Genomic DNA, 25,318 nt, shown 5'->3' on the forward strand with positions numbered 1-25,318 from the left:
GTGAGCAGTTTTCTATCCATGCTCTGCCTCACCATAGGCAGGACCACTGTGGGATCATAGAGACTTCTGAAACCGGAAGCCAAAATGAATGTTTCTTCCATTGTGTCGGAGCCCAGGTAACAGTCACAGTACTGGAAAGTTAATTCAAAGGTGTTTTGTAAAATAGTCATTCCATTTAACCCTTGCAATAATCCGATGGGCGAGGTGCTGTATTGCAATCTCGATGTGATGGACGAAGGCATTAAGCTGAAAAGTGGCAGCATGTCGTTTGCCCAAGAGTGTACCATCTTGACTGGAACTTAGCTATCATGAGCACAGAGCCCAAGCTTGTAGCCAGTGTGGCTCACCAGTCCTGAATAGCCTGCTTCTTTGAACGAGATCCAATGCAAGTCCTCCTTAAAATTTGTTTATGGACTTCCAGGAAATCAGCTTGCTTTCCCTATCTCTGCACCCAAGTTAGACAGTACTCTCTAGTGCCCGGTACTGCCTTGATTACAACACTTCTCACATTCATTATGACTGTCTGTTAACTCACCTTTACCATCCAATTAGACCACACACCTCTCAAGGTAGAAAATGTTTGCATTCGTTATTGTGCAATATCAACAGTGCAATGCCTTTCACGTTTGTTTTCGGTGAATGCTGAATTAACTCAGATGGAGGGAAACCCTAGACTAACTCATTGTCCTTTGTGACAACTAGGTCTGCCCCAGAATACCAACTTTCCTTTATTCTCTCCAAGGGTTCCTGAATATTGCAATTGAATGACTTCTTTTATTTATTCTAGAAATTTCACAAGCTGCTTAAAAATCACTAATAAGTAAAAATAATAACTTTTAGCTTTAATTCATTTTGTATACATTCTACTAGTGAAAACTAATTTGTTCAGATTTACTTTTATCATCTTCGATGGTGAACATAAGAATAATATTTTAAATATATTTGTAAAATATGTTTACATTGAATACAATAACTGTATATTTCTTTTCTATAGATCATGATATGGTCACACTAAGAACTCCCAGGCTTCCTATTTTTCCATTCCCAGACTCCCCTCCTCAGGCAGAATCCATTGTTTTGAACCCTGTCCAGACACTGGGCTTAACTACAGGTAAATAGAGGTCCATTATTATAAATTCCTGCCCTCCATGGTTCCAAGTACCCCTTGTTATATGTACATTCCTCCACTTGGTTCCAGAGCTTCCTAGACTGGCTGGTGAAAGACACCATAGCTGACTTTGCCATTCTTTGGCCGCCCTAGCCTCTATTTCCCCCTCTTAAGCCTTGTCTGTCCTAATGGTAATTACCATGCTAATACCTGGCCTCATCTCACCCCTCCTTGCCTTCCCATTCCAAAGACATGAGATATTCTGATGAGCCTGAGTATCTAACAGGCTGAAAGAACAGGGAGGTGTCTGTCTGCAGCAAACATGTGGTATTTCCCACCCCGGGAAAAACCAACAAGATGAGGCTTGGCTTGCTTTGGCATGTGGCTGGTTTTATCCCATGGAAACAAGAGGATTCAAAAGAATGAATTATTCCTTTGGACTTAACTCCAACAGGGATGAGCTGATGGGTTAATATGACATCATAATGTTATATTGTACCCACAAAATTGCTATTATTCACAACTAGAAAGACATGGTAGGAGCTCCCGCTAAGTACTCAAAACACACTAAGTTCATATTGTAACATTGTGTGAGCCTGGGAAAGCATTTCATCTTTTTAAGATTCAGTTTCCTCATTCATACTATAAGGATAATGATATTATTCTGTAGAGTAATATAAGGATGAAATGTGAATTTACTAACAGTGGTGGATGCATTGTAGGGTATACAATAAACAGCTAATCACTGTTTTGGCATACACGTGTGTACGTGCATGCGTGCGTGCATATGTAACTGTGCTTACATACACATGAGTGTGGAGGCCAGAGATTAGCATCGGCTGTCTTCCTTGATGATTCTCAGTTTTCAACACAGGATCTCTCAGGAAACGTAGGGCTCACCAACTGACTAGGCTGGCTGGCCTGTGAGTCCCAGGGATCCACCTGTCTCCTCCAAACTCCTAGCCAGTGCTGGGGTTACAGACACGTACTATGGGCCAGTGTGAGTGCTGGGGATCAAAACTCAGTATTCATGCTTGCATGGCAGGCATTGTTCCACTGAGTCAGCTTCCAGGTTGCAATAATAACTTTTTTTTTAAACAACCCACCATATGGATTTGATGTTAACTTAAAGGGTCAGATTTCCAAATGTTATATGAAAATACGTTTGCTCCAATGGTCAGAGGTTTCAAACAGAAGTCTTGAGTGCTTTGTTGTATCAATTCTAATAGAACCTTGCTATTGTGGCAGATACTTTTATTCTTTTTATAGATAACAAGAAACAACGCCCCATTAAGGTAATTTGATCAGCTGCACAATTATAAAGTATCAAAACTGTGGTATGATCCTTGTGACTATGTCAAGCCATGATAGGAATGTTATTTCATACCCACTGGAAGCTCTAATTGGTAGTTACATATGACTTTATAGTCACATGAAGAGGGGTACTACTTAAAGAGGTCTTTAGCATTATTTGTTTGTGTGTGTGTGCTCGTGCACAAGCGATGTGCAGCCAGGGGCATGACACATTGTGTGTGTGTAGGTCAGAGGACAACTTTGGGGTGTCAGTTCTCTTTCCACTCTTGGTTCTAGGGACCAAACTTGAGCTGTCAGGCCTGGAGGGAGAGCACTTTAACTCAGTGACTCACATCTCTGTCTCAGTCATAAGCAATACACAACAATTGTCTTGATTTCTTCAACAAATCAATATTATGGAAATAAGTTGAAGCACAGTTCTAGATTAAATGAGGCAAATACGCAACATGTCACTTTAATTTGATTTGAATTTAAAGGCAATAGCTGTTGTACAGGACTGTCTCCCATGTCGGACATAATAGCATCTTCAGGAGTTCAGCTGGACATGCTTGCAAAAGATCATCACAGCCCAGCTTGATGACAATTGACGTTTCCTCACTGAGGGAAGGACATGGAACCATCAGCTGATTATCTAGCTACTCCTCCCAACCAGTTGTCTGTAATTCTGCCCTAAGCGCACATGGGGCTAGAGGGAGAGAGAGGCTGGCAATGCCTGGAGAGGGTGCTCCCTCTATGAAACTATGGGGGAGTCATCATCAAGACTTGGGGCAGATTTTCCAATGTGGCCGCTTTAAGGGCACCCTCACTCCTGTCTATAACCCCTCACCCACTGCTCTGGAAGGAAGCTTAGTTAACTCATTGGTTCTCCAGAGTGAATTTTGTGGACTCATACGTAAGTTTATAGTTGGGACCTTATGAACAGGGAGTAGACACTGTTTACACCTCCCCAAGAAAGGGAAATTTAGCAACACTTGTTGTAATAGTCACATTGAAGAATTTGAATATGGATCAAGGAGAGATAACAACACAGACTGTTTTTGTAACTATTAAGTAAGACACGGGTGATATGTGTTAAAGGAATTTGTTTTGGAGTTTTGAGTTGTACTAATTAGTGTAAGATGTCAGTGTCTTTAAAATGGTAGCAAGTACTGCAGTTGGAGTAGATGCGACAAAGTGGAGACAAGAGTGGTTCGAGTGGGAGGCTATATGGGTGCTTGTGTGTTATTTCTGCTCCTATGTGTACATACCTGTTTTTCTATAATTAAACGCAGGTTAAGTACAAGGCCTTTGCAACCCCTGATCTAATGGGAGTGCTGTGCTGTGGTGAGTCATGGGGTTTGGTTTCTGATTCTCCTCTCTTCTACAAATGTACCAGGTGATCAAATCTGGACTAGTGAACGACGAAGCCCAGATTCAGAAAAATGGAGGCTGTCTGGAATCCTGATAGAGTGTCTGTAATAAAGGAGAATACAAGTTTGTGCATACAGCTTCAAAAATACATAGCACAAAAGCCGGGCATGGTAGTGCACACCTTTAATCCCAGTACTCAGGAGGCAGAAGCTGGCAGATCTCTGTGAGTTAGAGGCCAGCCTGGTCTACAGAGCTAGTTCCAAGATAGCCAGAGCTACATAGAGAAACCCTGTCTTGGAAAAAAAACTATATATATATTCAAGCTGGGTCTGATATTGCAAGCCTTTAATCCCTGCACTTGGGCGGGAAAGGTAGGCAGAGCTCTGTGACTTCTTGGCTGGCTAGTGTTGCACAGTAAGACCCTGTCATAAAACACACACAGTTAGCTGCAGAGGAAAACTTTAAGAACAATTCTCACTAGAATGACAGATCATCTTTATATGGTGGCAAGGCTATGACAGAGAATGAATTAGGGATTTGACCATTGAGAGAAAAAAAAATGCAATTTCAGCCCATGTTTCAGAAAGTAGGACATCTAAAATGAAGGTGGTTGGTTCCCAGAGCCACAGCTTGGGTTTTAGATTTCACTCTGAGCAGTGCTGTGGGCAGAGTCCAAGTGGGATGGTTGGAGTCAGATCACTAGCCGTAAAAATGTAACAACAATGAAAAAAAGCCAACAAAACCAGGCACATATGTGTCAGTGGAATGAAGAATTTTTATGGATTTACCCTGGGGAAGGATGAATGAATAACATCTTGTGAAACACTCTTGTTTAATGGTAAGAAAACAAAAGTACAGTTGATACAGAGACGAGAATTATAAAATGCTGCATAAGCATGAAACATTTGTTACTGGGTGCCAGAACTTGACTTTTAGTGGCAAAACTTCTTGAGGGCCAGAGATAAAATGTATTCTTTGAACCGGACACTTGCCTGAACCTGATAGGACTCAAAGTTTATGTCTAGCTGAGTGTTAGCAAGACAATTATGCAGATAGTTTATTGGGTTTCCAATGTCAAAGCTAGATTAGCTCCTTGGCGCCTTCAAACACGTCTTTTGTTTCCTCCTGTTCTGTTTTTGAGTCAGTGAAACACTGAAGCAGTTCACAATCCAAAGGGAAAGGAAGGGTACAGTTTGCAGAATCCTCTCTGCTGACTTCTGCCCTCTAGCCACTCAGTTTGACTTTCTGGAGCTAACCAAGGCTACCACAATCTCTTTCTAGTTTTTATGCATTTTGTACTCTTTTTTTTTTTTTTTTGGTATTTTTCAAGACAGGGTTTCTCTGTGTAGTTTTGGTGCCTGTCCTAGATCTTGCTCTGTAGCCCAGGCTGGCCTCGAACTCACAGAGATCCGCCTGGCTCTGCCTCCTGAGTACTGGGATTTAAGGCGTGGGCCACTACCACCGGCGCATTTTTGTACTCTTTATGCATTCTTCTTGAGGTAAGAATCTAGGAAATAAGCTTGCCTGACTCTTTTCCCCGAGGTTGGAATCCCACTGGATGGCCCTTACTGCTGAACTAATAATCCAGTAAGATTTCCCTGAAATAGCAAATGCCTGTCTGTGCCTCCCTTGGCTTTTCTGCACTTGGCTGATCAGGTGACTAAAGGCCTTGCCAAAGATGTCACAGAGAACGAATGATAACACCGTGTGAGTGAAAATAGCTGTGATTGCTGCTTTGTCTCTGTGCAGACAGCAGGAAGGCTGGTGATACGGACAGTGTTACTGCTGAAATTGCTGGGGGTTTCTTTGTAATTCACATTCCATGATTGTGTGTGTGTGTGTGTGTGTGTGTGTGTGTGTGTGTTTCTCTGAATGAAATGATAACTTCTTCAAAGACAGAATCCCAACACCTAACCAAGTCTATGTTCAAAGTCCCAAATTTATGGATCTTAATTTGTGATTTTACAGATTGGTTAGTAAATCTTGGAATGGATTTGCTTTTATTTTAAATACACCTCAAGCATGCTGGGTAGCACCTGTAGGGATACAGTACAGCATGAGATGTTGTTGACCTTTTTAGGTTTACACATTTTTTAAAAATAGAACAGAGTTACAATTACCCGTATGAGAGAACTGTTTAATGAAGTGCTGAATTGAGTTGGTTTTAAGTAGAACATAATCGAAGACATGATTGTCTAGTTTTCTCTAGGGGTTAGGCTATCCTTTTCACTGCCTTCCTCCTCTCCATACTCAAGATTGCACCCACGGCCTCCTGCGTGATAGTCGAGCACCAAATATTTAATGACATCTTGGTTATTTCTCCCTCCCCGGCCTGGGTCTCCCTGACTAGGCTGGGCTGACTGGTCAGCAATCCCCAGGGATCTGCCTGTCCCCACCTTCCCAGCACGAGAATTACAGATGCATGCTGCCACACCTGGGTTTTTTAAGTGGCTTCCTAGGCTTCAACTCCAATCTTTTCAAGGCGAGCACTTTACTGTCTTGCCAAACCCTTTATTTAGACTCTTACTATTTTCATTTTTAGGCTTATTTATAGGCAGTAATCCCATTGTTCTTCCTTTGTTGGGGAATACCACTCTCACCCCTCTAACACCCCTCCACCTGAACAACTGCACCTGAGTGAGACCTAAACAGGGCACTCTTGAGACTACCTGGAATTATGCATGTTTAAGACAATGAACATGAGCTGCGCCATGTGTAAGAACACTAGGCCAGGAAGTCAGCAAGTTGCTAACAATTTCAGTCAACCTCCCTGCCCCCATTTCTCCTTTTCTCCCTCCCCACCTGATAGTCCTGAGCAAGGGAAATGTACAAGTGACCCTGATGAGAGAAAATAGCCATAGATGCCTGTCAGACTTCCCAGAGTTCAAATTGGGACCAGGTGTCACCATGATCTTGCATTATATAAAACGAAACACAATCAAAACTATAACATGGATTTTTTTTTGCCAAATACAGCATTTCTTTCCATTTCTAAGGTAAAGGAATTATACAGATTGATGGTTTTTAAATTCCCTGTTCGAGTACGGGAAAGTAAGAGAGGAGGAATGTGTATGACTAACATCTGTAGACTTTAACTCAATTAAGTTTTTTTTAAAGCAAAATCAAGCTTTTGCACTGAAATAAAAACATCTGCCCAGCACTATCCATTTTTCAAAAATTAATTTGAACTACATATGACTTTGACCTAGGAATAACATTATACATGAAGACATTGCTTGGCCCATTCATGATAGATTTCTGGATGACACTTAAGAACATTCGGGAGGTAAAATAATAACAAGCTCAGGTTGTTATCCTGCCTCCAAGAGCCCAATTCAGAGAAAACTGAGCCAAGAGGGACACTGTCAACCATTTTCCTCCTACAACATAATGGAAGCCAAGTATGGTATAGGTGAGAAACCTATTTTAAATAAGTTTACTATTGGTATAGAACACCATGCAGGATATATGCAGATCTCTTTGCAAGTTTGATCTAAATGGTAGCAGTGGGTTAGTCATGCATGAAGATATGTTAGAGGCAAACATCCATTACTCTCTAGAATTTGATTACAGGAACAAAGTAATAAGGAAACTCTTCTTGGTTAGCTATTTAACAAAGCTACTGAGGTCATCACTAGTGTGCTGAGGCCATAAGAGGTCAGGTTTGGGCCTGAGATTCTGGGAAATTTCATACTAAACCAAAATGCAAATCAGCTAACACTCATATTCAAATTGAAACATGACAGTGTAGTAGGGACCAAACTTCTGTTCTCACTGAGACACTATTTGAGAAATATTACTAAGTTCATAGGTAGTAAAGGGAAGCTGATGCTAAAAATTATCAATGTTGAAAACCTAGTACCGCCTTCTCTCTAGATCATCTGCCAAGGAAACATATTACTCTGAGCATGAGTTAAATCACCATGCCACCCCTTTTCATGGAGGTCTTGAGATTCAAGGGTATATATTACTCAGCCTTAAACTCTTAAAGTGTGGACTTGAACCCCTTGGCCTTTGAAATCCTTTGGGGCTATCAAATCTATAATTACTTGCATAGCACATACTTTTTTATTCTTCTTACTCAAACATGGTAGAATTTTTCTCAAGACTAAATGATATGTGATAATTTAACCATTCTGATACCTAATGAAACTTTAAAAAATTATTCTATTTTAATTTCTAATATGATAAATATCAATAAATATAACCCCCCTTTTAAAATTCATTAGGGTTCTTAATTATTGAAGAGTATAAAATATTTCTAAGACCTAATAGTGTTAGAAACATAGAGAGAGGGAGAAGGAGGAAGAAAAGACTGTGGAGAAGGCAAACGAGAGGGAAAAAAGAATTGGGAAGAGGAAGAGAGAACACAACAGGGTCCCCTTAGCCCACTCAAGGTATGCCCCCAAATGACGTAACTTCTTTCTTGGCTCCATTTCTTAAAGACACTGCTACCTCCTGGGAGTCATATGCTGGTGGCCAAGCCTTCACTCAATATGTGACCATTGTGGGGAGCATTTAAGTTCTAAACTATAGCACCCACGGTCAACATACTGGCCAGGGCCAAGATGCTCTTCTTAATGTGGTTTTGGAGTACTCTAGATGAGGCCGTCTTTATGAGATTTCAGAAACATTTTATCTCCTAAGCTACATAATATCCAGATTACCTCCAAAGCTCTAAATAATTGTACATGAGGAAAGTATTTCTCCTAATTCACGAGTGCAGGCACCCCAAGTTCTTTTACTGAAGTATGCATAAACAACTAACAATAACCAAAGAAAGTTTTGCTGTGCTTGTTAAATTGTCTGAAACGACATTAGAATTCATGGGTACTATTTTTGAAGTTCTTGAACTCCAAAGGCAGTAAAAACGAGAATCATAGCCTGGGGATGGGGATTTAGCTCAGTGGTAGTGTGCTTGCCTAGCAAGTGCAAGGCCCTGGGTTCGGTCCTCAGCTCCGAACTTAAAAAAAAAAAAAAAAAAAAAAGACAATGAAGCAGGTTTTGTTGTTTTTGTTTGCTTTGGTTTTCTTTGTTTTTGTTGAGTTCAATTTGGACATTGGCTCATTTATCTGAGATCTCGTAATTCCATTCTTCAAAATCAGTTGGCACAGGTTGAGTCTCACAGATTGGTCTAGCATCCACTTAGTCATGGGGTGGGCTTCCACTAGGCAGTTGCTTCCTAAGAAACAGAAGGGCTTTTTTTTTATACAAAGCCTCTTGAAACTTGGCTTGGAACATATATGACCATGGACATAATATCGGCAAGCTTGGGATTATCTTTTGTATTCCACAAACTGTGTACATACAGACCAGCACAGATCTGGAAGCATGCATTTTCATATAAAAACAACCTCATTATAAAATACAAGCGAAGACTGGCTGAACACTTGATCGATTTGCAAGGCAATAAAAGAGGTGACACAAGAAGGCAAGGGGGAGGGCATAGTCCCTGTGACTGAACACGGCAACAGTAATCACGTGTCATTTTCCAGTTATTACATCAGTGTCCCGTTATCCATGAAATTAACTGACAGAAAAAGGGAGATGTTTTCTCCCTTTTCTCCTTGATTCTTAATAAGATAAGGTTATAGAGGGCTCTAGGTACCATCCCTGGTCCTCTTGCCTGAAGGAATGGGCTAAATGACTTTCAAGGGAAACCCATGACTTTTAAGGAGAGGATTGTCATTTATTATAACAAGCATTAAAATCTTCAGCAAAATAACACAAGGCACACTTACCATGTTCTGTGTTAATCAATAAATCTTTATATTTATGTAAATTAAACCATTTTATCTTTAGGAGGAAGTAGTAGGAGCTAGACTAGCAGCATGTAGGAAGGAAAAAAATGAATCATCTTTCAGGATGGGAAGGCACCAGTATCAGAACAGTTCAGAGGGGTGGCCTTTTCCCTGATACTTGGGGGTAATTAGCTCTGACCACTCACTGCTTCACTGTCTTGCTCTTTAGTTTCTTTCTGGGAAGGGAGAGGTGCTGAGTCTCCAGAGGAGTTGTGTAGGCACCTGACAGCAGCCTGTGGAAGACAGCGGTCCTGGGGCCCATAATGGGCAGTCTGTAGCGAATGCTCTCTAGAAGACAGACCAAGAGCAGAAAATAAAGACTTGGACTCTGTTCTTACAAAAACACAACATAACCAACGGCCGCCAGAGACTCCTCCAGCCTTAGCAAATACTCAAAATTCACATAAGAATTTCTTTTAATAGAACCATCTCATGCCAACAACATTTAAACTTTTCTAAATCTGATCGAAGATGCCAAGTGAAATTTAGAAATAACACCCAAGAGTTAGGAGTATTGCCAATTAAATTTAAATCGGATTTAAAGTATATCTGGAGTTGTACTATTAACTCAAGGGAAAAAAGGGCTCAATTTTCAGGAGACTGTTCCAGGTCACATGTGTCCAGAGTCCTGTTCTTTGAAAAAATAAATAGCCATGATCTCACAAAAAGGCTACAGTAGGAAAAGGATTTAGTATTTCAAAAGGAACTTCAGGTTGTGAATAACCCTAAAATCCTTACTTTCCTGACCTCTTCTTCAAACGTTATTTGATTTTTTAAAAATGTTTACATTTATCTTTTCCAGAATACACATTGCTTAAAGGAGATAAATCATGCGTGCAACAACACTTTCCATTGGAACTAACTGAATGAGTGAGGGAGCTGAAGCTCTGAATTTTCTGAAACAAGTCTGCTTGGTCAAGCCAAATGGGAGCTAACTCAGTTACAGGCTTGAAAGTCTAGAATGCAGTGCAGCCTTATCATTGCAATTAAGAAGCAACAATATTTTGGGTTGACAGACACAAGCAGGCTGAGGACCAGGTTCTAGCTCGCCTTAGTCTCGACTTAGTGCACTTTGTATTCTGTCCCACTTCTCTGCCAAATGCTAAACACATGTGAGGTGGGCCACATAAGAGCCTGTACTTCTCGGGGAATTGAGACAAAGATGAATGAATCCAACGTAACCTCCATTTTGGATCCCGATAATAAGGTTTGGCTGAACTGAGGAGCATGTTAGAAATCACTGTTTCAGCCTAGAAAATGAATCAGATAACTGTGGGCAGTGAAGACCCTGGGATTCTGTGTTCATAGTATGTTTGCATGTGGCTGGCAGCTTAAGCAGTAAGTGGCAAGTACTGAAGTGCTGATGTGGCTAAGCTGTATAAACCACCAGGCTGGGTCTGCCAGCAGCTGTGGCTTGGTCCAGCATAAAGGTTGCTTATATTGTATGAAACAAAACGCTGCTCCAGCTTCTAAAGTGGGAACACAGACACCACACCCAAGAGAAAGACCAGAATCTGGGAAGAGGCATTATTGGTCCTAGGCTACACTTTCCCCCATGTTTGGAGGACACACACAGCAACAAAGCCTAGCTCAGAGAGGTCACAGCTGGCATCACATAGAGGTCCACCAACGCTCAGCCCCCTAACCAGTTTTGTACTCACTTTCCCTATAGCTCCATCTCCAAAATTGTTGTCTTAGATTAGACTTCTACGTGCAAGTAAATATCATGCTGATCCCATGTACCCTCAGCTAGCTTTTATGTTGCTAACTGAAGCATTCCCGGATTTACAAATTGGTGTTGCAAAATAATCTTGCTGAGGGAAGGAGATTGTAATTAATTGTGTGTGTGCATGCGTGTGTGTGTGTGTGTGTGTGTGTGTGTGTGTGTGCGTGTGCGCGTGCGCGTGCGTGCCCATGCATGCATGCATGCATGCACATGTGCATATATGTGTTTTGGTTCATTCCTTTGCAAGACAAACTTGATAAAAAATTCAGGTCCAAGAGAAATTGGAAATAAGTATGTCACTAGCACAGATGATGCTGAGACTGATTGGGTATTCTTATCTCCCAGTGTTCTTTCTCTTGGCATGGGGAGAATAACTGACCAGAGGACATTGGTGGGGAACTTTCATTGTGTGGATGCTCTTAAGCTTAGGTCTGCATTGCTCACTTTTGCCTAAACAAAATCATGAATTAGGTCAACAGTTTGGATATATGAGAAGAAATTCATGGGAACTGGGCCGCCCCCTTTCACTGCAGTGGAGTTGGATTCGCAAACCTTCCATTGTTTTATGGGATCTCTGGTCTTTCCTTTGGCATCTGCCCAAGATATCCCTTCTGTACTCAACTTTCCTTTCTAGGGGGCTTCTCAGTTCAGTTCCAGTTATGAATTCCTGCAACTTTTTATGATAAAATATCAACTTCTGATTTCTGTAACCATAACTTCATTTCTTTTACTGTACAAATCAAATGAAACAAAAGCTTCAGGTAGTCTCAGCTATTTGGGATCCATAGGATAGGGGGAAAAAATCACTAAAGCTTAGGCTGCCCTACATCTTTAAATCATGTCACCCCAAAGAATGGCTTAGTTGTATATTTGTCAGTCCATTGCCACCCATCTCTAAGGGGTGAGACATAAATCAGTGATGCAGCCTGGGACACACTACTGCCTTTGTGTGTGCAGTTTATAAGTAGTAATAGAACTCAGAATAGCACTGGGCAGCTTCTGGAGGAAGGTAGGTGTTTTAGGGCTCTTATGGATAAAGATGTGTGGCTTTCGAGTGAGACCATTTCAGGAGTGTTGTGACGCCCTGTCTTCCCACTTTGATCCGTGTCACCAGGACTGCCGAGGAAAGCCTTTCACTTAGTGTGTGTCCCATTTCTCTGGAAAGGTCTTTAGCAAGTGGCTTATTAGTCAGAATTATGTGACCTAAAGAGACCTTGGAGAAAACATGACATGAAAACATGTGAGACCCTTGGAGGGGATAGAGTGAGCTGGAGTTAGGAGGAGGAGGAGGAGGAGGAGGAGGAGGAGGAGGAGGAGGAGGAGGAGGAGGAGGAGGAGGAGGAGGCTGTGAAACAATCCCAGCACATCAAAGGATTACACACAAAAGAAAAAAAGGGACAGAGCACAGAATTTGCTCAGAAAATGTAGACGCTATCATAGAAACTTAAGTTTTCCATTCTCTGGCCCCAAGTAGAGTATGTATTATACCAGAAGTGCTTATTAAAAGAAAACAAACCTGTTGGAATGTCATTGCAGGGGTGATCAAACTGCTGGATATCGGGATGATGAAGAAGCATCTCTCTGATTGGAAGAATCAAGGAAACACATTAGTCATTTGGCTAGACCTTAGTGAAAAGGAATTGAAGGGACTCTATCTAGTCTGGGCCTGGCAAACATGGCTCTGGCAGGCCCTGACCTTCTCCTGCATTCCCTCTGCCTTGCTAAAAAACCATTAGATTACATTCCTAAAGCTAGCCACCAAGGTCTATTCCCTTACTTGCTCACTTCCTCCTCCTGGGGCTGACTACCAAGGTCCAGCTATCAAAGAATTGAAGTCCAGCAATTAAAAGCCCCTTTTGGCTACCCTAATTAAAAAGTCCAATCAAAACAAACCAACTCATCATACACGAAATTTCCCCTTTTCCTTTATAAACTGCAATTTTTCTATGTGCCACATTTGTTTCTGCTCTATCGAGAGGCAGCCCTTTGTCCTGGGACAAATGCTCCTGTCCCTCTTTCCTGTCCCCTTCCCCTTCCCCCTAGCCCTCTGTTTTCTGTCTTTGTCTCTTAGTCCTTGCTCTTTGTCCCTCGGGGATAAATAAATCTTATTTGTGATGAGAACTTGGTCTTGGGGCTCCCAAGACAAGTTTTCCCTTCAGGAATGTGTCTTTACACACAGAACAGAGGCGTTCTCCACTGCAGCATCTGCTTACCTACCCTCAGGCCCCTTTGCAGCAGGGTGAAAGAATTCGTTGTCCAAACCCCACAACTCTCTAGTGCTTTTCCTTGGTAGCATCTTAGTGGGTTCTGACAAAAAGCTTCATTTTAAAAATATTTTATTCTACTATAAGAACATGTAGAATCTAAAACTAGTAGGGATTAAGGAAATATTTCTCTAATTTCCTTAAATAGTAAGAAATCTTCCAAGTCAGTCATTTGCCCCTGAAAAGCAAAACTGAGAAAATGTTTTGGTTGGAGACTGTGACTTCTCCATTTACCCTGGTAGCCAAGGTTGTGGGGGGTGACTCCCCACCCCCACTCCAAATATGTTCAATTCTAAGACATTCTAGATTGGTCTAAACTGCTTAATTCCTTAAGACTTACGAACTGGTAACACTTGATGGGCTAGCCAGCAGTGATTCTCAATCTGTGGGTCATGACCCCTTAAGAGACAGCATATCAGATAACCCTGCATATTAGATATTTTCATTATAATTCATAACAGTAGCAAAATTACAGTCATGAAGTAGCAACGAAATAATTTTATGGTTGGGGATTACCCCAACATGAGGAACTATATTAGGGTTGAAGCTTTAGGAAGGTTGAGAACCACTGATAGGCTATCTACACATTTTAATGCGTCCACTTCTACAAAGATCTTCTGTGGTGGTTCTGTTACCAAAATATATGGCTGGTCTAGATAGTTTCTTTAATTCACTTGTCACTGGAGGGCTCATTGAGATGGAGAAAAAGGAAAGCAAAACCCATCTATGTCCACGCTGTGCAAACAGGAGGCAGTATTTTCAGGAATAAATAGTTTACGATCTGTCTCTTCTACAATTCAGCAAATAAGTATGTGTGCCCCATCCCTTCTTCCTCTCTCCTTCATTCCTTACATTCCTAAAACATTAACTCTTGCAGTGGCTATAGTTAAAATCACTTAAGAAGAGGCAGGGCTGGAGAGAGGGCTTGGTGGTTAAGAGGTCTGGCTCTTCCAGAGGCCCTGAGTTCAATCCCCTGTATTTACACTGGACAGCTCAGAACCACCTGTAACTTCAGCTCCAGGGCATCTGATGCCTTTCTGGCCTCCACAGGTGCACCCCACGCCCACCCTGTGGTGGTATTGTGTTCCCCAAAATATTGTGCACGCTAATAAACTTATCTGGGGTCAGAGAAGAGAACAGCCACAATATTAAACATAGAGGATAGGCAGTGGTAGCACACGCCTTTAATCCTAGCATTCCAGAGGCAGAAATCCCTCTGGATCTCTGTGAGTTCAAGGCCACATTGGAAACAGCCAGGCATGGTGACTCACGCCTTTAATCCCAGGGAGTGATGGTAGAAGGCAGAAAGATATATAAGGCGTAAAGACCAGAAACTAGAAGCATTTTGGCTGGTCAAGCTTTTAGGCTTTGAGCAGCACAGTTCAGCTGAGATTCATTCTGGATGAGGACTGAGAAGCTTCCAGTCTGAGGAAACAGGATCAGCTGAGGAACTGGCGAAGTGAGGTAGCTGTGGCTTGTTCTGCTTCTCTGATCTTCCAGCATTCACCCCAATAACTGGCTTCAGGTTTGATTCTATTAATAAGACCTCCTAACAATTCTTGCTACACCACCCCATGACATACACACATACACAAAAACCAAGATAAAATACATTTTTAAAAGGGGAAAGGAAATTGTTTAGGTGAGGTTCCATTAGCCCTATGTATGGAGAGACTTACAAAGGGTGGAGAAGATTGTATACATAGGAAACAGAGCCAAACCCATATTGTACAGTCATTCTATGTAAGTATCAAACCGAAGTGGTAGGCTTTCTTTCATCATTATGTTGAAAATGAAACCAAAAACAAAGGTTTGAGAGTATTTTAAGATCATTCAATTCTTGGCCACAGTTTAAAGGAATAAGAACTGCTTGCTTAAAATGAAACGATTTAATGATTTTTGGATTAAGTGCTTAAAGTACAAAACATTCTAAATCAGCGCAACAGGTTTCAAAGTCTCTCTCATAGAAGAATTAGCTTTTGCTCAGAAACCCTTGGTTGAAAGAGTTTCCTATTTATAGTTTGCAAAGAGTATTTATTAGAATTACTTTTATCATGATAAAAAATAATAAAAAGTATGAGCAAATGTTATTAGTGTTGGAACTTGGACTGCCCAGACACATGTTCCCTCTGTGACCTTTGTGTACCTGAGCCAGCACTGGTACATGATTTCAGTGCACCTGACTTGTGTCATAGTCTGGAACAAAAGGCCATAATGTCAGAAAGGCAATGAGAACATTTGCTTCTGAGCCACATGACAGACTTGCTAGTTTCTCCCATCTTTCTCTTTATATAAGGGGAAGAATGAGATGTTGCCTTAGCATCATATATCATTATTCTGTAAAGGTGACGCCGTGCTCACATTCTGCCATCTATTGCGAGGCATTCAGAACACTGATGCCTTAGCCAGAGTGAGTCCATGTTTGTTGTTGTTGTTTTAATCTTTGCTTGTTTTAGTTAGTGCACCAAACAGTGAATTTCACTATGAAGTTTCATACATGTATAGCATCATATTTGGGCTTGGAGGGGTTTTTTTAATTGAGGTTTTCATAATGAGAACATTATATGTGTACACAGCCTCCCATCCCCCCAACTCCTTCCATGTTCTCCCAAGAGTTTTACAAAATAAAGAAGTAAATTCTTCACTGTTGATAGTCAAATACAAGAAAAAAGTTTAAAAACCCAACTAATCAGAATTTAACTAGATTTTCATTTTTGTTCTATTTGTTGTATTTCTTTCAGCAAACAACAAAATAGAATGGATAAGTAAAATTTAAGTTGGTGAAAAGTGACAGAGGATGTCTTGAACTCAGGACAAATTTTGTGTCATCTCCCATATTTTGTGAATTAGATATATGTCATCTATTCAAGAATTGTTATCTGCCCAAGGGCAATGAAGACATTTCCTACCCTACTCCTCATACTGTTTTTTTTTTTTTTTTTTTTTTTTTATATTGGTAGAAAGGACAGTTGCGCTACCAGTAACTTAAATAATCATTCAGGTAGAGAAGTAAAATAATTTAATTTAGTCTGATTCCTTGGCTCCAACAGAAGATAAAACCACTATGAAGTTCATTCCCAGGGTATTCTGTTTACTATCCTTTCAGTCCCAGTCCTGTGTCTCAAACAGACAGGACCAGAACTTAAGTCAGATCCCAGCTTACATCTTTGGCTCACCTGTGATCCACAGAATTCTGGAAGGATGGTTTCTGATGGTCTGGGATTATGAAATTTTTTGGCTGTACCTGAGGGGAAAAAAACCTGATTCAGTACGTTGGCTGTAAGTACACTCTGGTCTAAATAATGGGCCTTAGAACCCCTGAGGTGTGTCTGATACGTTCATGTATCCTTTTGCATCTCCCATTCCTACTCTAAGGGCAGTCATCACAGTCTTCCACAGACTGCTGGCTCCTGGGGTTTCTCTTCCTTATGGTTTAAGGCCTTCTCTCTCTGAACACTCAGAAGACCTTGCTGCACTCACTCACTTGATACTGTCTGCCTTTCCTGGGAAACTTGCATCTTCATAAGGAGATGGACTACATCTCTACACTGCTGTGTTTGTTGTATTTCTAGCTCCTAAACTGCCTGTTTAAGACATTTCCAGAATTACTGAGCAAATGATATCAATTTGAAGCACATTTGAAAGTGTGTGCCTTTTACACAGGCTAGAATCCGCACAGAGTCACAGCTTCTCTAGTTAGGAAATGTCACGCTCTTGAGCTACCTTAGGTTTGATCCCAGCACTCCACACTGGCTTCCTTTAGGAGAGTGCACATTCACTCAGCACCCTTCCACTGAAGATGATCATACTTATGGCAGTGAGATGGCAATTACAAAAACCTGGGTTCTGGTGTTCCCTCGGCCTACTTACTGAGTGACGTGGGATTTAAACTAATGACACAATAAAATTACAAATTGTTACAAAAATTACAAAGTGTCCAATACCTCTAGCGGTGCCTGAAAATAGAAAAATTCAATGCGGGCTCTACCTGAATGGCCTAGCATTTTTAGTCAGATTGCTCTGAATCACTGGCTGAGGGAAGATGGAGGAGGGAAAAGAAGAAAATGATCAGGAGTCAAGGAGTAACTGGGGAAGTGAGAGCAGTGTGGCTTCAGTGAGGACCAGGGGTGTGTGTATGGGTGGGGGGAGAATATGCCAGAAATAGGCCTTGTCTTTCCCTCAAATTTCATCTACAGTTGACTCCAAATGGAGGGGCAGGGAACTTGCTACCTCCCACAGAGTAGCATGACCCACGTTCTACAGCCCCTCACTCTGGCTGGTAGTATTTGATGCATAATGTAGGGTCTAGGGGCTACACAGAACAAAGCTGCCAATGATGGCATTTTTGTTTCTGAGACAAATTGCATCTGGGTGAATCAATCATTCTTATCCCACCTTTATTGATTTTCTAAACTAAGTGTACAGATTTATGGGTATCATTTGATATGTACATACAGTGTGATGATCAAATCAGAGCAGTTAAATATTTCTCCATCCTTAAAAAAGTGTTAAAAGGTGGCAAACATAATTGCACTAGTTTATTCACTACAGTGTGCTAGTTTTGAAACTAAACACTATAGTCTCCTAATTATTACTTTGTATTGGGAGTTTTCCAGTTCCTTGCTTCCACTGCACATAAAATAATAGGTTGTCATGAAGTGACATCATCCCACTGTGCTATAGGCTTATTCTGATAGGACTTCTTATCTCATCTATCCTTTGGTACCCATTATTCAAGCTTACTTTATCCTCTTCCACCCTTCTCAGCCTTTAATGATCTCTACTGTACATCCTGACCATCTTTTAAAAAATCTACATATGAGGAAAAGAGGTAATATTTGTGTTTCTGCACCTGACTTACGTCATTTAATTAGCACAGTGACATCAGGCTGTTTAAGAAGATACTATTCTTTATGTCACTGAATAATATTCCATTATGCTTGTACCACCTGTTCTCTAGCCTTTCATTCCCTTATAGGTCTCAAGGTTGGATCCATATCTTAGTTACTGTGAACAACATAGTAATCAGCATGCTTGTTCAAATGACTCTTTGATATGCTAATATAATTTCCTTTGGCTATATAGTAGAAGAGAGATAGTTGGGTCACATGGTAGCTCTATTTTGAGTTTTTTGAGGAACCATAATGCTATGCTGTTCTCCATAATGACTAATTCCCATTCTCACCAATATACAAACATTCCCTTTTCTTCACATTTTGCCAATATTCATTATTTATGGACTACTTGGTAATAACTATTCTCATCAGAACAGTATCTGCCTTCACTACTTCCAAGGGTAATAATCCTAGGGAAGTGAGATTTTTCCCCCCATAATTTGCCCATTATTTGAATTTTTCCCTCTTAGAAGTGACTGCCCATATCCTTTGTTCATTTTGTATTGGATTTTTTATTTAAATGTTAAGTTCTTCACATATTCTAGACATATGTAGTTTACAATCCACCCATTCTATAGGTATCTCTTCAATGTGTTTCTTTTGTTGTTCAGATTTTTAGTTTATATATAGTTATATAATCTTTTAAGCTTGTATAGTTACATAATCTCATGCATTTATGTTTGTTTTCTGTTCTTTGGGTGTCTTATACTTTCCTCCAAATCATAGCCTATATGGCTGTCTTAAGTATCTTTCCTGTTTCCTTCTAGTAGGTCTTCAATCTATTTTCTGTTTGTAAGATAAGAGGGGCCATTTTTTTCTCTTCTCCTTGTGAGGACCTGGATTCCTGAGCACTGCTAATAAAGAGGCTGTCTTTTCTCCCAGCACATACTTTTGGCTTTTTTGTTGAGAACCCAATGGCTGCAAAATCATGGGGCACTCTGTGCTGTTCACTAGTCTATGTATCTGCTTTTATTTCAACATTTTGCTATTCTGGTTACCATAGCTTTGTTGTGTAATTTGAAATCAGACAACTTTTGTTTTGTTTGTTTGTTTTTTATTTTTTTTTTTTTGCTCAAAATAATTTGACTATTTGGAGTGCTTTCAGACTTCATATGATTTTAGATTTTTTTTTCTAGTTTTGTTTAGAATGCCATTGGCAATTTGGTGAAGATTGTATTGAATATGATGTTTGCTCTGTGTAGAATGGATATTTTAACAGTTTTAATTCTTATAATTAATGACCTCTTTAATTTCATTAATCTTTAAACTAAAAAATTAAATTCTTTAATTTTCATTGTAGATGTCTTTTTTATTGTAGCTACTGTGAATAGAATTCCTTTGATGATTTCTTTTTCAACTATTGTATATTACTATTGCTAACAAAATACTGATTCTGTATGTTAATTTTGCATCCTGAACATTTCCTGACTGTATTAGTTCAAATGGGCTCTTGATGGTCTTTAACTGTCTCTCTCTCTCTTTACATATATGTAGGTATATACACATGCATATATTTTATGGGTGTATATCTGATACATATACCTAGTACCTGCAAGCAGCAATAATTTAACTTCCTTCTTTTTTTTTTCTTTTTTTTTTTTTTTTGGTTTTTTCGAGACAGGGTTTCTCTGTGTAGCTTTGCGCTTTTCCTGGATCTCGCGCTGTAGACCAGGCTAGCCTCGAACTCACAGAGATCCGCCTGCCTCTGCCTCCCGAGTGCTGGGATTAAAGGCGTGCGCCACCACCGCCCGGCTTAACTTCCTTCTTATCTGTATCCTTTTTCTTATCGAGTTTGTTTGGCTAAAACTTCTAGTGCTGCATTAAGAGCAGCAAGAGTGTGTGCAAAGCTCTTCACTTTGGTATTTCGTTGTCAATTATTTTTGTGTTATAGTCTCTAATTCTCTCTGTCTCTGTCTCTCTGTCTTTGTCTCTCTGTCTCTGTCTCTGTCTCTGTCTTTGTCTCTCTCTCTCTCTCCTCTCTCTCTCTCTCTCTCTCTCTCTCTCTCTCTCTCTCTCTCTCTCTCTCTCTCTCTGTGTGTGTGTGTGTGTGTGTGTGTGTGTGTGTGTGTGTTTGAGATAGGGTTTCTCTGTGTAGCACTGGCTGTCCTGGAACTCACTCTGTAGACCAGAGATCCATGTCTCTGCCTCTTGAATGCAGGGATTAAAGGTGGGTACCACCACCTCCTGCTGGGATCCTCTGCTGGGGGTAAAGACCTGGACCACCATCACCTGTCTGTTGTTCCTATCAGTAATTTGGAGGTTGGTTTTCTCATTCCTTGAGATACATAATAGATTGTTTATTTGAAATCAGCTCCCCTCCTCATCTAAAAGTATAAGTGCTTATTGGTGTAAACTCCTCTCATACTATTGTTTTTGCTGTATCATATATATATATATATATATATATATATATATCTCATATATAGTCATATATACACAATCATACATATATAATATACATACAATCATATATATACAGTCACATATATATGATCTTTTAAAAAATCTACAGATTGGACACATAACAATTTGTAATTTTATTGTGTCATGAGTTTAAATCCCAAGTCACTCAGTGAGTAGGCTGAGGGAACACCTGGACCCAGGTTTTTGTAATTGCCATTTCACTGCTGTAGGTATGATCATCTTCAGTGGAAGGATGTTGAGTGAATGTGTACTCTTCTAAGGGAAACCAGCATGGATTTTGGTTGAAAAGATTTACTCATGTTATTTTATAAAATTCTTCTGATTATTTGTGGGAGCCCCCAGAGGTTTCCTAGTGAGAAATTATTCAAGATCAAAGAATCTGAGCTTGCTTTACCCAGCAGGGCTGCATAAGGAGATGATTTGGCCACAAGTGAGGCTACCAGGTGTTTTGAAGGGTCTACACTTGGCTGTATGATGTGCTTTAATCTTGCAAGGGGGAGGTCTTTTGCTTCTCTCCTTGGCATATTATAAAAAGCCCTTTTCAAAAAAGGACAAGGCTGTTGGGTATTGATTCAGGCCCTCCTGAAGCTATCCTGTGTTTCTGTCTTTCTTCTTATCTTCTAGGTCTCTCTTTCTATCTTAATTGCTCTCTCCTCCACCTAAGAACCAGAAGGTGGGAGCAGACCCCCACAATTATTTTGACTGTCTTTTAAAAAGTGTAAAAACTTATTATTGCTGTATATGGGTCTGTGCATGTGTCACAGCATGCCTGTGGATGGCAGGGGACAACTTTGTGGCGTCAGTTCACTCCTTCCCCTGTATGTGGGTCCTGGGAATCGAACTCAGGATGCCAGACTTGTGCTGCAGGCACCTTTAACCTTGGTTTGCTTCCTTGCTGGTTTTTCATCGTTGTTGACTGAAACAAAAGCTTTGAATATATGAAGTAGCCAAGCAGTAATTTACTGCAAAACTAGATCCTCAACCCTGTAAAGTATTTTACACAATATTTTCTATTTTGTGTTTATGACTCATATGTATACATTTTTATAAACATGGGTGTCTCAAATCCATCTGTGTCACCTTTCCTTTCTAGCATTGACTGTCATTGACTTACTTCTGCTCATTCATGTTGCTTTGATACAACTTGCTGTCAAGTGAATAATAAAAACCAAGGCTTCTGACTGCTGAAAACAAAACAAAACGAAACAAAAACCTTGGAGACATCTCACCACCTTGCAATGTCCTTTGTTCTAATCTGCCTTTTTTACTGTTCAGAGTGACAAGTTTGATTCTTTATTTCTCTTTTAGGTATTTGCTTTCCCAAGTTATTGTACACTTTCCTATGTTTTTATGATTGTGGCTGCCCTTCTCTTCCTCTGGGCATAGGATGCCCTTAAGCATCGTTTGTAATCCCAGTCTGATGGTGATGAATTCCTTACTTCTTGCTGTTCTTGAAGTCTTTATTTCTGAAGGATAGCTTTGCTGAGTATAGTATATTTTTTGTTGACTGTTCTTCAGAACTTAATGTCTTTCCATTTCCTTCTGGCTGACGGTGTCCTGCTAAGAAATCTGATCAGTCTAGTGTACTTTCCCTTAAATATCACTGAGTGCCTTTCTCTTGAAGATTTTAGAAGTTTTTGTCAAATACAGTTGGCATATGACATACCACGGTGAAGGTCTTTTCTAGTAATGTGTGTCAGGAGACTTGTGGCCCTTCTCCTCTACCTGGATGGCCACATTCCCCAAGACTGGGAGGTTTTCAGAGATTATTTTACTAAATAGGTTTTTTCTATGTCTCTTTCTCTTATCTTCCAGATACTCAAAAGTGTGGATATTTGTTCAGTTAATAATATCCCAAAGGTTTTAGTTTTCATATTTCTTTTTTTCCTCCACTTTTTCTGCCTTATTTCCTTCTCTCTCCTCATCTTTTTTTGTCTTTATTGGCTGGGATATTTTATGTTACTTTATTAAAGACATTCATTTCCTGTGTATGTGTATGTGTGTTTTGCCTTTATGCATGCCTGATGCCCGATGAGGCAAGAAGGCATTAGATCTCCTGAGACTGGAGTTATAGACGGTTGTGAGCTGCCATGTGGGTGCTGGGAATTGAACCCAGGTCATCTGCAAGAGCAGTCAGAGCTCTTAAACACTGAGCCATCGCTCCATGGCTGGGATATTTTCACAGATCTATTTTTAAGTTTAGAAATTATTCTACTTAAGTAGTAGAATAATTTTAGTCCAGTGTTAAGGTTTTGACTACTTTAAAAACTCATCTCATTGAGCTCTTCTTTTCCACAGATCCTCCTAGGTTTGTTTGTTTGTTTGGTTTTTCGAGACAGGGTTTCTCCATGTAGTTTTGGTGGCAGTCCTGGATCTCACTCTGTAGACCAGGCTGGCCTTGAACCCACAGAGATCTGCCTGGCTCTGCCTCCCAAGTGCTGGGACTAAAGGCATGTGCCACCACTGCCGGGCCTCCTCTTAGTTTTTTAAAAAATATCTCTGCTGAATTTTATGTTCACATCATTCATTGTTTTCCCAATTTCATTCCACTCTCTGTATCCTCTTGATCTCACTGAGATTTTTTACAGCCACTCTCTTAGGTTCTTCAGCAGGCATCTCATCAGCTTAGTTATTTATCTATTGCTAGGGTATTACTGTGTTTTTTGGAAGCATCCATTACCTTGTTTTATGAATATTCATTGTGCTTCTATGTCACAATTTGAGTATCTGGTGGTTTGGTTATCTCTACTACTTTTATAAGGCAACTTTCACACTAAGGGGCCTTCTCTAGAACAGCAGCTCTCAACCCTCATGATGCTGTGACCCTTCAACACAGTTCCTCATGTTGTGGTGACCCCCAACCATAAAATGATTTCCTTGTTACTTCATAACTGTGATTTTGCTGCCGCTGTAATAGTATGTTTAACTGTAATGTGAATAGCTGATATGCAGCCCTCAGAGGGGTCGTGACCCCTGGGTTGAAGAGTGCTGTTCTAGAAGACGGGTCAGGCATGCCAGGTTGGCTTTGCTTCTGGCTTTGCTTCTGGCTAGGAACGATGGGTGGTCTCCCTATACATTCCTTGACTGTAATCAAAAGCTTTGAGTGCAATGTGTACTATAGTGGAGTTCAAGAGAACTGGGGTTGGGGACACTGTGTAGGTGTGGTACACACAACAGTTGGGGTGGCATGTCTCCCTATGTGGTCTTAACAACTATGGAAGTGGTAACAACAAGGATGTGGTAGCTTTGTCAGGAACTGCTAGAGTAAGCTCTGTTCCCTTCAAGGGCCTCTGACATTCACTGGTAATAGGGATCATGCAGTACCCGGCCCAAGTCATGTTGGTGGCACGGGCCCATGAGCAACTGGGCATGGGGGAAGGAGGTGGTAGGTAACAACTCTATCTATTCTTGGCCCTAGTGCGGTAGGGTTCACAAGCAGCTGGCCATAAAGAAGGTAATAGCAGCTGAGTGGTGGTGGTGCACACCTTTAGTCCCAGCACTCAGGAGGCAGAGCCAGGCAGATCTCTGTGAGTTCGAGGCCATCCTGGTCTACAGAGTGAGTTCCAGGACAGGCACCAAAACTACACAGAGAAACCCTGTCTTGAAAAAAACTGAAAAAAAAAGTAATAGCAGAGTGTCCTAGAATCTTCTTTGTCCAGTAATGGCTGGGGCCCATACCCAGTTATGTACACAGCACTAAGCCTGTTCTCAGTCCCAGACTGAATGGAGGCATGGGCCTATTGGCAGCCACTTGGGATTCAGCAGAAACAAAAGACTACAGCATATTGCCTGCCTCCAAGGGCTGCCAACGCCTTAGGTCTCAGGGGCTAGGACTTTTGTCGTCTCAGTTTTTGAGAGTGGCACCCTTGTCCCCTCCATGGTAAAACATCCATCTCCTTTAGTGCAGGGTCTTATATGGGCTTGGTACTATTGTCACATCGGAGTCAAGTTGGTTGTGAGTTCAGGTCCTTGTGCGAGTGTGGCAGAATGCCTGTGAAGTCATCAGAATCGTTCTAATCCCTTGAGTGTGATGAAGTTTGATCACTAGCTCCTTTTTCAGGATGGCACCTAGTTATAGTGACTTAGTGACTTGGGCTTGACAGGGAGATGTTTCTTCTCAAAAGTAAAGTGAGTGTGCAGACTTGGGATTGTTCCCCTAACTGGTCTCCAAGCTTGGATCACTATGAAGCTTTCTAATGACCAGGATTGTCAGGGTTTGTATTGATAGATCAATTGATTTATATCTTCTTTGTTTGCACTTTTTGTTTACATACATATGTATATATATATACACACACACATACATACATACATATATATATATATATATGAAACAACTGGCTTATCAACAATCACAAGGGTTTTCTGATATATTGTGAGAATTGTTTTTCACTATGTTATGAGGGAAAAGCACCCTCTCATTATTTTGCATATTT

The 25,318-nt window shown here is 40.7% G+C and overlaps 1 protein-coding gene across 2 annotated transcripts in view; it reads right to left on the reverse strand.

Moving 5' to 3' along the window:
• Positions 1 to 8,818: 8,818 nt before the first annotated feature.
• The window catches only part of CUNH1orf105 (chromosome unknown C1orf105 homolog), a 31,106-nt gene continuing 14,606 nt past the window's right edge, over positions 8,819 to 25,318 (reverse strand). For both annotated transcript variants that reach the window (XM_052737383.1, XM_052737382.1), the window contains 3 exons: positions 16,740 to 16,807; positions 12,816 to 12,880; positions 8,819 to 9,861 (listed from right to left, as the gene is read on the reverse strand). In XM_052737383.1, the coding sequence (XP_052593343.1) occupies positions 9,716 to 9,861; positions 12,816 to 12,880; positions 16,740 to 16,807 (279 nt within the window). In that variant the 3' untranslated portion in view covers positions 8,819 to 9,715. The remainder of the gene's footprint in view (positions 9,862 to 12,815; positions 12,881 to 16,739; positions 16,808 to 25,318) is intronic.

This window comes from Peromyscus californicus, unplaced genomic scaffold (genome assembly GCF_007827085.1).
Source record: "Peromyscus californicus insignis strain IS unplaced genomic scaffold, ASM782708v3 Scaffold_14__1_contigs__length_90479793_seg_2, whole genome shotgun sequence".
Lineage (NCBI taxonomy): Eukaryota > Metazoa > Chordata > Mammalia > Rodentia > Cricetidae > Peromyscus > Peromyscus californicus.